The 12691-nt window shown below is 43.1% G+C and overlaps 2 protein-coding genes across 4 annotated transcripts in view; one reads left to right on the top strand and one right to left on the bottom strand.

The window, feature by feature from the left end:
- The window catches only part of FKBP9 (FKBP prolyl isomerase 9), a 42341-nt gene extending 35503 nt beyond the window's left edge, over positions 1 to 6838 (top strand). Inside the window, exons 8-10 of the mRNA XM_043463240.1 lie at positions 332 to 477; positions 2038 to 2201; positions 5312 to 6838. Of these exons, the coding sequence (XP_043319175.1) occupies positions 332 to 477; positions 2038 to 2201; positions 5312 to 5488 (487 nt within the window). The 3' untranslated portion in view covers positions 5489 to 6838. The remainder of the gene's footprint in view (positions 1 to 331; positions 478 to 2037; positions 2202 to 5311) is intronic.
- A 3458-nt stretch (positions 6839 to 10296) lies between these two features.
- NT5C3A (5'-nucleotidase, cytosolic IIIA) overlaps positions 10297 to 12691 on the bottom strand; it is a 38843-nt gene continuing 36448 nt past the window's right edge. For all 3 annotated transcript variants that reach the window (XM_043463241.1, XM_043463243.1, XM_043463242.1), the window contains 3 exons: positions 12472 to 12634; positions 11731 to 11931; positions 10297 to 11172 (listed from right to left, as the gene is read on the bottom strand). In XM_043463241.1, coding sequence (XP_043319176.1) covers positions 11071 to 11172; positions 11731 to 11931; positions 12472 to 12634 — 466 coding nt within the window. In that variant the 3' untranslated portion in view covers positions 10297 to 11070. The remainder of the gene's footprint in view (positions 11173 to 11730; positions 11932 to 12471; positions 12635 to 12691) is intronic.

The raw sequence follows: 12691 nt of genomic DNA, 5'->3' as shown, positions 1-12691 counted from the left end.
AACTTAGTGACTTAGCAGGCATTTACGCACATCCCACTTGTTTTGCCAAATGTTCCTGTAAGGTCTTTTATAGCAAGAGGATTCATTGCATAATGCCCCAAACTCTCAAACAGTTCCTCAGTTGTCCCTTGATTTTTGCCTTGAAACCTTTGACGATTACAGGCTGGTTGTTTTGCAGACTGTCCCTCAGTGTGGGTTTGTGCCCTTTTGATTCCACAGGGGTTCTGTATCTTTGGCAGAAAGATCACAGAATTGACATGTTCTCAGGAGGACATGCTCAAGTACCAGTGGGTTGATGGCCTAACCAGAGATTCTTCTGTTTCATTTTCAGGTGGAATTTAGGCAAAACGTATAACATCGTTTTAGGATCTGGACAGGTCGTGTTGGGAATGGATATGGGTCTCAGAGAGATGTGTGTTGGAGAGAAGCGGACTGTGATCATTCCGCCCCACCTGGGCTATGGCGAGGCTGGCGTGGGTGAGTCTGTAACAGTAGTAAAAGGCGTCTGGGACATGGGCATTGTTTGTATTTTGTGCTTTTTGAGGTTCTAACACAAAATGCTTCTTCCATTTAAAACCCCAACCCAGAAAATCTGTGGTTTTTATTCAAATCTTTAGCATTTTTGTTTCAAAACCCCATGAATTCGGTGTGAGTGCCATGTTAATGGGATTAAGCAGGGGTTTCTGTGGAAAAAAAGAACAACAAAAAAAAAACCAAACAAAAAACCCCTTAACTTTTCAAACCCACGTGTGGGAAATGTCACCAAAAGGACTTCCCAGGTGAGCTAGGTGCTTCCTTTGGAAACTGTTTCCTGGGACAGTGAAATGCTGAATCTGTAAGCTATCTAAGGAGATTTCCTTGTGGAAAAGATTGGTGTCAAGTTCTGGAAATACTGGTGGTATGTTGCCCTCACAGCTATTATGGTTTGATTCATGATTTTGGCCAAAATGAACCCTCCTCATGGGGGTTGGCGGGAACCCCTTCTTTTTCAGTTCTTGTACTTCTGCTGTCTGGAGATGGAGCAGATGGGAAGTGCTAATTTACAGAAGTGATAGGCACTTTGATTTTTTCAAAATTTTTAAATAATTGGAGAAGATATACTCTATGCCATTTTCCCCAATCTGAGAAAAACACTTTAAAAAAATGTATCCTGTAAGACCATACTCCCATGACATATAATTACAATATATAATTTAAAATAATGCACATTACATTTATTTATAGTCACATACTTATAAGTTATTTTGGGCCCATACTATATATTCTGTTCTAGAATTTGTGTTTACAAATCATATCATGGCTCATGATTTTAAGGCATAATGTATTATTCTTAAAGTGCTGTGGTTAAATTTATTCAAAAGTTCTACCATTGTAGTCTCTGCTAGTTGCTTTTAAACTTTTTTTCACCAAGACACACAGTAAGAATTACATTTTATCTCCCAATTAGTGTTATGCATAAGCATACAATTTATACCTAGTATATGTATACATATGGGCTTCCCTGGTGGCTCAGTGATAAAGAACCCGCCAGCCAATGCAGCAGCTGAGGGTTTGATCCCTGCTCTGGGAAGATCCTCTGGAGAAAGGAATGGCAACACACTCCAGTATTCTTGCCTGGAGAACCCCGCGGATAGAAGAGTCTGGTGGGCTACAGTCCATGGGGTCACAGAGAGTTGGACATGACTTAGTGACTGAACAACAATAGTACGTATGGATTTAGTTTTATATTTATATAATTAATACTAAGTTCCATAAAACAGTATCTATCCTTTCTATGTATAATGTACTCTGATTTTTTCTGTCCCTTAATTTAAAAAACGTTGGTCACCATTCTTTAAATTGATTTGAGACTCACTGCCTACAGTTTGGAAAAACCACTTGCTGAGGCTGAACTTTTTTGCTGTCACAAGAGATGCCTCTGTCATAAGAGATGCCTCCATCCATGAGGCTGCTGGAGCCTGGGTGTTGGGGCGGGGGGCAGAGGGGCGTGCTTGCTGCCCTGTGGTTAATGCCACCTCCACCCCTGTCCTGTGGCAGACGGAGAAGTGCCCGGCAGTGCGGTGCTGGTGTTTGACATCGAGCTCCTGGAGCTCGTGGCTGGCCTGCCAGAGGGGTACATGTTCGTATGGAACGGCGAGGTGTCAGCCAACCTCTTTGAAGAGATCGACAAGGATGGTGATGGAGAAGTCCTCCTGGAAGAGGTAACTGACCTTGTTGAATAGAAGTGGGGCCCAAGGAGCTCAGGGAAAGTCCCTGGGCTGGGGCACCCATCCTGAATGTGAACCCACTCAGAGTGAGGATACCGCTGCTTGCTCCTTGTGATCTGTAAACTGCACGCTCGTGTGTCAGGTGCTTGCGCACACACACTGAGTCCTCTAAGTCGAAGCTCACAGTTCCTCTTTGAAGAAACTGAGGCCCTGAGAAGTTCAGGGCTTGATTCCATGGCTCACAGATCTGGACTCAGTTCTTCGTTCCTGGGTGCTCACTGCGGCCTGCATGGTGCTAAGTGTTTTTCACATATATTATCTTGCTTGGCGCTCATGACAGCCATGTAATCACCCCTATTTTTCAGAAGAAAACAGCTGTGCACGGAGAAGGTAAATGGCTTGCCCAAGTTTGCACAGCCATCTGGTGGTTTGTAGATGTCTTGATCATCTAGATCCTATCTTGTTTCTCCTGTATGAGACCCCCCTTTGTGGAGCTGGGCAAGAGAGTCTTTGTCTTGTCGCCGCTCTGGGGAGTTTCAGGCCTCTGCCTGTTCCCATCTCCTAGTTCAAGGACATGGCTCCAGCCTTCTCCCCTTCTCTCTTCTATCATCCACATTTCCCCAACTTCTGGACCATTCCCATTAGCTGAACAATATGCTGCTGTTTTCCCTTATTGATGCATCTCTCCATTTCTTTTATTTTTTTTTGCTTTCTTTACAGCAGAAGCCTCAAGACTTGTCTGTCTTTCCTGCCTCCAATTTCTTTCCTCCTAATTTCTTTTACACCCAGTCCTGTTGGGTCTTTATCCTCCATACCACTGAACTTGGTTTCTTGCTCAGGCACTGAACCCAATGGTCAGTTCTCAAGCCTACTTTAGCACAGCTGTTTCCTTTTTGAGATGTCTTCTTTTCCTGGCTTCTGCCTCACAGTTTCTCCAGGTTCCTTCTGCCTCACTGGTAGCTACTTCTCCCAGGGCTTTTCAGAGTGGAGGCCCCAGGCTAAGTCCTGAACTTTGCTCTCCTCCCCCTTGATGTCATCCCTTGGTGACCTCCTCCCATCCTAAGGCTTTATCGTCTTCATCCTGATGGCTTCCAGATTGGCAGCTCCGGGCCTGTCTTCTGTCCTCTTCACACTAAGGTATCAGTTGCCCACTTGACATCGTCATTCACTGAACCCCCAATATCCCCCCAAACTTGCTTCACCCAAAGCCTTTCCCATTTCATTCGATGATAGCACTTCCCTTCCAGTTGCTCAGGTGAGAGCACCCAGTCATCTTTCCTCTCTTCCTCTCACAGGCTAGATTAAATCCATCAGGAAATTATTCTAGCTCTTTCTTGAAAATATACCCAGAACCTGACCACTTCTCACCACCTCCGCTCCATAGCACCTCAGTCCAGGGTCCATCACCTCCCGCTTGGACCTCTGTATAGGTCTTCCTGCTCACACCTTTGCCCCTCACAGCGGCCAGAGTGGTCCTTCTAAAACGTGAGTTGGAGCAGGGCTCGCTTCATCTGCAGAAGCCTCCTGTCAGGCAGCATTCCACAGGCCCCAGAGCCTTGTAGTTGTCCAGCCTGGAGACAGCAGAAAGAGCCTGGAGATGGTGACAGAGACATCAACAACTTACTGAACAGGAATCTTCCATGTCTGCAGCAAAGGTCCTGGAGTGACCCCCCACGGTGTGTGGCAGATAGGACGTAGCAGGAACCCTTACTACCTGGGGGAGGAGGAGGCTACCATTAACAGGGGAATTAATGTCCTATTGGCTCATGCAGTTACCAAGGAAACCAGCAGCTAGGACACGACCCTCACAGGCCCTCAGGTTAAGACCATCATGAGGGCAGATATTTCCCTTTAATAAACTAGCAGGTGGAGCTGTTCTGGCATAAAGAGGACAGCAATCACTAGCGGGGGCAGGGTTTCTTGTGAGTAGGGCGTACGTGAAGCAAGGGCTGGCCGAGCAGGAAGAGAACAGCTGTGTTGGTTGGCCTGACCATACATCCCTTTATTTTCAAAGTCTTTGCGGTGGCCCACAAGGGCCCCACAAGGCCCTCTACCGCCTGCTCGCTGCCCCCGCCCCTCCATCGACTCTCCCTCTGCTGTGCTGTAAACACACTGGGCGTGTGCCCACCCGGGGCCTTTGCACCGGCTGTTCTCTGCTCAGCAGACATTCCCCCTAGGTAACTGTCGGGCTTGTTCCCTCACTTCCTTTAAGCCTCCATACATGCTTCTCTTTAGCACTGTGCTTTCACCCTGACCACCAAACTGATACTTAAACCAGCTCCCCTGGCTGGACTCTTGATCTTCCGGACTTGGCTCCACTCTTTTGTTTCTCTGGAGCGTTTTACTTTCTAACTTAATATGTAGTTTAGTTACCTTTTAAATGTTCCTTTTTTAGTGTTTGCATTGTATTCTAAATGTTCCTTTTTAATCTTTTCCACTAGTGTATGCTAGAATTACAAGAGCAGGATGTTTTGTTTGTTTATTGATGTATCTTTAGGCTCTAGGATGCTGCTCAGCATACAGCAGACAATAAGTTTTTATTGTATGAATGAATGCATGTTCAGAGGCAAGGATGGTTAGGGGATCAGCTGTAGGTGGAAAACTAAGTGTTGATTTAGGGAAACAGGGATAGTTCCAGTGACTGCTAGGTACTGGCTGCCTGGAACCTAAACACTCCTATAGTCATTTTGTCAGAGGTTTTTATCCTGCATCCAGAGGTTAAAAGCCATCCCTGGTGGCTCAGAGATAAAGAATCTGCTTGCACTGCAGGTGATGCAGGAGATACAGGTTCTACCTCTGAGTCAGGAAGATTCCCTGGAGGAGGGCATGGCAACCCACTCCAGTATTCTTGCCTAGAGAATCCCATGGACAGAGGAGCCTGGTGGGCTACGGTCCATGGGGTCGCAGAGTTGGACACAACAGAAGCAACTGAGCATGCGCGCTAGAGGGAAAAAGTCTAGATCATATAGCTCAGAAGATTTTGTCTGTTTTGCTGGCTCAGACTCAAATTCCAACCTCATTGTCCCAGGACCGCCCTGTTCAGGCTCCAGCTTGGTGTCTTCGGCTACCCTGTCTCATGGTCTGTACTGCCCCCTTCTCTCCAGTTCTCAGAGTACATTCATGCCCAGGTGGCATCTGGAAAAGGGAAACTCGCTCCTGGATTTGATGCTGAGATGATCGTGAAGAATATGTTCACCAACCAGGACCGAAATGGAGATGGGAAGGTCACGGCTGAGGAATTTAAACTCAAAGACCAGGAGACGAAACACGACGAACTCTAAACCTGACACGAGCCACTTGTGTGATACCAAGCCCCCTGTTGTGGCAGAATGTGCACTGAGGGTGCGAGGATCTCTCAGAAAGTCAGCAGGTAGTAGATGGGTCACATAGCACCTGGGACATAACATCGGGGTGGGCTGATATACATGGTGAGAATTTTAGGCTGATGCCAGTGATACTAAATAAAATCAGTGTGGGGGCCTTAGCATGGGTGGTGTAGAATATTGAAAATGTTGCATTGTCAGCTATTGTTTTGTGAGTCTTCTGGGTAGGTGGTTTTGTTGTTAAAGGAAAATAGCATCATATAGAAGTTGTAATCATCTTGGAGGGAACAGAAGAAAATGTGTCTTGGATCTCTACATAAAGAGGGTTAAAAATGTTTTTAACTTGCTGGTATTTTCAAAGTGTTCTCCGGGTGGCTAGAAAACAGAGGGCAGGCCCCAGCAGTATTCCCAGACAGCCCCAGGAAACTTCTTAGCAGCGTGTATAAGACGTGGTAATGCCCAGTCTCCACTATGCCTACACACACACACACACACACACACACAACCTGGTAATGCCCAATCTCCATCATGCCTATACACACACACACACACACACACACACACACACACCCCTGGTAATGCCCAATCTCCATCATGCCTACACACACACACACACACACACACCTGGTAATGCCCAGTCTCCATCATGCCTACACATATACACACACTTTTCTGGTTAATCATATCCCACCTTGTTGTGGTCCTTCTATTGGCCAGGTAACTTGAAGGTTAAAAAGAAAATCAGTGGACCAAACATAAGGCATGTTGTGCCATGAGTAGAGAATTTGATTCTGCATTTGTCATGTAAGATTGTCTGCTTTACTCTTTTCTTATTCCCATCACTCTAACCCATAGCACCCTCTCTTCCCGCCCTGAATCCTTTGATCAGATAGATACAAGTAGGGCTGATGGCTCAGCCACACTCGAGTTATCTCACTGTAGCCAAGACAGAAATGTCATCCCAACAGGTGAGCATAAACAAAGTGATGTATTTCTGTCACCCCTGTGTCCCAGAGAGGGAAGTGCCCTAAGGCCTGGGGGCCTCTCTCTGCGTAGGACACTGTGCCTGCTGACCTGTCCTCATGTTTTGCAGTGACCACCTTGCTGCCTATGTCCTCTGTCCCCTCGTGGTGGTGGCACTCACCCTGAAGTAACTAATGATTTTCCTTTTGAAGTGACTTTGTGTGCCTAATTTAAACTATTTTGTACTGATGTAGCCCTGAAATAGTTCCTGAAAATGCTGTGCACTCATTCAGTGGAACAAATGTTGGAAAATGAATTTTTCATATATAAAATATTGAATTATCAGGTTTTGTGTTTTATTTGAAGGCTCATTTACCCCATGAGAATACGCCACGCCCCCAGAATCCCCTTGGTTAAAAACTCAGCAAGACTGAGTTGAAAGAAGTGGAAGATCACTGTACAGTAGAAAGGGGGTGTATCTGTCAGGGTCTAGGCTGGAAACATACACTGAAGTGGGACTTCTGAAGAGAAGCGAATGAAAGGACTCTCTACACGAGTGTGGTGGGGTTGGAGCGGGGCAGTGCAGTAAGGATGCCGAGGTACCCATGACCACCGTTGGGCGTCAACAGTAGCAAGCTGTTCTAACGCTGGGACTGAAGGGCCAGGGGGAGCCTGGGCGGGGCTGCCTGGTAGGAGTGGGTGGAGGGACACAGCCACCCCCAGAACTGTGGCTGGCAGCAAGCAGAGTGGTGAGAGAGGAAACACTCTTCCTCTCTGTCCTGCTCCCATCGGCTGAAGCCAATCTGAAGCCAGAGTGTGAGGAGCTCAGGGGCTGGTGTTCTCAGAGATCAGTGTGTTGGGGTGCAGGGGAAGGTGTAGAATGGGTTAAGGGTTGGGGTTGGAGTGGAAAAATAACTGGCTTATTTAGAGAGAAGAAATACATGTTTTTTAAAGAGCAAATGTTCTGCTTTACTCTTTTTAAAAAAGTATTTGGCTGCATCAGGTCTTAGTGGCAACCTATGGCCTCTCTAGTTACGGCACACGATTCAGTTGCTCTGTGGCATGTGGGATCTTAGTTCCCCGGCTAGGGATCAAACCTGTGTCCCCTGCATTGTGCAGTAGACTTGCAACTACTGGACCACCAGGGAAGTCCCGGCTTACTCTTTGCAGAAGCAACTTCAGGGATTCTGTATGCTTCTGGGAGGGGAAGGAGGTGCCCATGGCCTTCCCGGCTGCTGCTGCCAATGTCACTAATGTTCCTTAACCCTGTTCTGTGGAGCACACAGCCACGCAGCCTTTTCATTTAGCAGAATTCCTTGAGTGCACTAGATAGGTTAATGATCTGTTGAACTGAATTGCCCTTTGGAATGCATTTGGTTTGTGACGTCTTTATACTCACATATGTTCACGGAGATGAGTATCTTGTGCTGCTTCTCCACCCTGGATCTCTAGCTGGTCCTGTTTGAATTTCTTCACTGGCTGTTTTCTACAGTGGCAGGTTGGCTGAATAAAAAATAAGTTTCTCTGGGGAAGTTAAGGACTGTGAGCCTCAGAGCTTCAAGAATGGAAGGAAACTTTAGCTGGTATTTGTTTTTGTATTTAAGCTGCCTGCCTGACTGCTGACCTGAAACACTGGTCTTTTCTGGCCTTTAGATTCAGACTGAAATGCTGGCTCTTCTTGGGTCTTTGTCTTATTGGCTTTTGCTTTTTAGCTTTATTGAGGTGTAATTTAAAAAACTGTTTAAGACATTTCAAGGGTGTGTGATGATTTGACACAAATATACATTGTGAAAGGATTCCCACCAACTTAATTAACATGTACATCACATTTTTTTTAGAGAACATTTAACTTCTACTGTTAGCAAATTTCAACTATATGATAGTGCTATCAACTGTAGTCACCATGATATACATTGGATTCACAGACCTTATTTATCTTACAGATGAAAGTTTGTATCCTTTTATTTCCCCCACCCCCTAGGCCCTGGTAATCACCTTTTTTTCCCTCTGACTTCAACTTTTTTATTTTTTTGTTATCTACATATATAAATGATACCATGCAGTATTTAGCTTTCTTAATCTAGCTTATTGAGTGCCTCCTGGCACTTCCATTCTTTCCGTTGCTAAGGGAACACATGTCATTTTGTCAGGGAAGCTGGCCTGACTGCAAAATTATATGTAAGTACTTTAATACCAAGTTTCTAGGAACAGAGTGGCTTTCTTTGAAGCCTTCTTCCCTTGGATCTCTTGGAGATCTGAAGTCTTTTTATAAAATAAGACTACTACTTGCAATTATTTACTCCTATTTGTGGATATTATTAAAATAGTGTTTGATACTGTGTGGTCACCCTTAGTGTTGGAATTTCAGTAGTTTAGGGGAGTTCCTTGCAGCTTACAGTGGCCCTACTTAAATATGATTTAAATGCAGACAAGATTTATACTACTCAAATTTTCTTCTCTGAGCTCTAGTCCCCTTACGGTATCCTCTGTACATTTCACAGGCATCCCAGGCTCAGTGGGCCCAAAACAGAGTGTATGCTCCCACGCCCTTCCCAGCACCTTCCATCCAAGCCTGTGCTCCTCCCTCATTCTCTTGGACCCATTTGCTCAAACCAGACACTGGGGAGCACCCTGTTCCCTCACCCTACACATTTAATCCCACAGCAAGTCTTGACATTTCTAAACTGGCAGTGGCTAGAAGAGGCTGTAGAGACTGTTCTCATGGCTTTTATTTTAAAGAGAGGTGACTGACTGAGCAGTGACAAGAAAGAAGGTCAGAACTTTAGTATTCTTTACACTTAGACCACACAGTGTGCTTGTTTGTGGACGCATATTATAAACTCCTTTGGAAAATAGCCAATTTGGCAAGCTCTAATAGCAAACACAGGAGTAAAAAGCTATCATTTGATAAGGGAGTCCCAATTTTTTCTATGTGGAAAAGTCCTCCAGGTAATTGACACCCCACCCTGCCTCCATGCCACGGGCTTCCCAGGTGGCGCTAGTGGTAAAGAACCTGCCTGCCAATGCAGGAGACGTAAGAGACTGGGATTAGATCCCTGGGCGGGGAAGATCCCCTGGAGGAGGGCATGGTAACCCACTCCAGTCTTCTTGCCTGGAGAATCTCATGGACAAAGGAGCCTGGTGGGCTACGGTCCATGGAGTCACAGAGCAGGACACGACTGAAGCGACTTAGCATGCACGCACATGCCATAATATCTGCTTTAAAGCAAGAAGCTTGGTTTTGAGTTCCATTCTGGAAATACCTAAGTGGGGACAGTCTACTTTCTGCCACTGTGTGCTTTGTTTAGTATAAAAAAGAGAGAAGCAGTGATGGAGAATACAGATGGGATGCAGGAAAAAAGGTTTGCATCACAAGACCTTGCGTCTCTACCACATATGACTGGACTAGACATTACTGCCCATACTGGATATCAGAACTAGCTGGACATGCTTTGTCTGTATCATGGCTCAGATGCTAAGAACACCAACTAGTTGCTCACAGACTGCAGTTCAAGGGCTAGAGTCAGGATCAAACTTATCACAATGGCAAGACTTAGCCTTGTGTAAACCAATTATAGGGCCGCCAAAATTTGGAATGGGAAGTCAGGCTGCAGAGAGGCATACTGGCTCCTAATGCTGAAGTACTCTATTTTAGTCACCATGAGACCCAGCAACATTTTGTCTTCTGCCTGTGGCTGTTGCTGAAACGCTCAGACGTACAATAAAGTACCTCTTTTACTAACATTTTCACAGGAGGAAAACAATTTTCCCAGGCCCCACTATTTTCTGAAGGGCAAATTAAATTTTCTCTGGAAAAATCTTTTTTTATTTCTATAGTGTATAAATCTGAAAATAACCTAAGTAGGCACTATGACATAGACATTGGGATTCATACATCACACATACATGCAAGAAAATCATGGCAGGCTTTGCGAATGAATAATAATAGTCTTGCCAGAATTACAAAGGCTTTTCATTTCATGTTTATCATCAGTGCTTTGATACAGAACATTCTGTAATGATTAGTGACATGTCGATACCAATGGATATTTTTCAAACATTAACTGCCAATATTTTTTGGTAAATACTGATTTTCACCAAACAAAAGAACTAAATGTAAGTTTTAGGAGATGATTAATACCATCAGCGTAATTCACACAAATTATAAAAATGACAATACTTAAAATCATGCACATTATTTCATCATTTCATAAAACTTTTAAATCTTCTATAAACTTTCCCAATGTAAAAAGATTCCTCGAAAATGTCATAATAACATTAAGCTACAAAAGTCACTCTCGAAATGTAGGGGGTTATTTTTCCAATTTTAGCTCTAAGAATTTTTAAAAATTTGTTAAAAAATATATAGTGAGGAGTGTGTTGAGAGAGGTGGAGAAAATAGGAACTTCCAGTTGATGGATTCAACAAATCTGAAAATACTTGAGTAATACAGAGGAAAAATTTCAAGAGCAAGAATATATTATAAATAAAAAAAAGTCTTTTAGCCAGATGAACAGATGAGCAGCTCTTTCATCAGTTGCACCCATAGGTGAGAGGTCTTCTTGAAGAATGGTTGTTTATAGAATCTTCTGTAAGATAGAATTGGCTACATCCAGTGACTCATCTTTTACTAGAACAATATCATAAGAGTCCATGTACTTTTCTAAAAGCTCATCCACCTAATCAATAATAAAAAAAAAATCACAAAAATTAATATTGCAGGGAGGAGAAGTAAATAATCTCAGTATAAATCTCACTATTACATCAAATCTTTTGGGTAAAATGTAGTAACTTGTTTTCGTAAAAGCTTTGCTATGAAGAAATACTTAAAAATTTTTTTTAAATTCATTGACATACAAAGTTTCCATACAGTGGTTTTTCTTCCAAAATGATTTCTCTCTAGCCCAATGGTTCTCAACTAGGGACAGAGTGCCCAAGGAATATTTGGCAATATCTAGAGACATTTTTGATTCTTCTGATTAGGGAATGATACCAGCTTCCAGTGGGGAAAGGCCAGAGATGTCTCACTGAGAAGGTATACTCTCCCTCCCCACCAAAACCTACAGCATGCATATGTGCATGTCAAGTCCTTTAATCATCATCACAGTGAAGGGATAAAGAGCAACTGACATGTTTTTAAAATAACTACTTTCTCAGGTACCTGTGGTAACAATTTTCTACAAGTTTCATTCTAATTTTTTTTTTCTTAAAATTAAATGACAGATCTGTATACTTACTCTATCATTTAGATACCCAATTTTCAGGATGTGTTCCACATTGGCTACTCCATCTGCCATTTTTAAGTCCCCTTGGGAATCTCCCAGGAGAATTATGTTGCTATTGTTTTTTAGTTGATTGAAATATTCTGTATTCTTCAAGGAACCATCATGTTTATTAAACACATGAATTAGTTCTCCTTTAAATCCTTTGAGCAGCCCCTGTTTAAAATATAAATCCTTTGAAAGAATAGGTTCTACAAGTTCTACTTTTTGTATTTTCACATTCATGATAGGTAAGAAGGGCTCTGAGAAGTTAATGACTTTCTAGGGACCACTTTAAATGTTAAACACAATGTGCCGAAAACCCAGTTTTTACTTTTCATTTGTTTCCTACCCAAACGGTTTCATTATAGGTTTATCATAATATATTGTCTTTCTTAGAACTCATTCAATAACATCACTTCTAATTCACTTTTTCTCTTATCTATAGATACTTAAATGTACAGAATTGCTGCATTAAATTTAAAGAAGTTTTACTACTTATTAGATTGCAGCTTTAGGAACAAAGTTTAAGAAGCATATATTACTTTTAAAACCCGGACACAGACATACCCATGGAGAGATAAGTCCCATAGAAGGCCCACCAACTTGGCCTAATTTAACGAATATATAATACACTAAAGAGTAAATTAAAATGTATTCATATGATTAAAATATTTTCTGATATTAAAATTATGAAGAATGATTTGATATTCTTACATTGTCATCAAAATCCATGAAGTTGGACACTACTTTGACATTTGGGTAATATACACCAGCTTGACGGATAACCTCCTCCAGCACATCACCGATACCAGCCGAAAATATGAACACAGGAATACCGTATTGTTGCAGCTTATCAAAGAAATTCTCATATCCTTCCCTGTAAGATGGAGGTGGGAATTGAGTGTTAAAGAGCAAGATATATCTCCTTTTCACC

The sequence above is a fragment of the Cervus canadensis genome, chromosome 3 (genome assembly GCF_019320065.1).
Source record: "Cervus canadensis isolate Bull #8, Minnesota chromosome 3, ASM1932006v1, whole genome shotgun sequence".
NCBI lineage: Eukaryota > Metazoa > Chordata > Mammalia > Artiodactyla > Cervidae > Cervus > Cervus canadensis.
The sequence above is the reverse complement of the archived record's forward strand: the minus strand, read 5'-3'. Positions and strand labels throughout refer to the sequence as shown.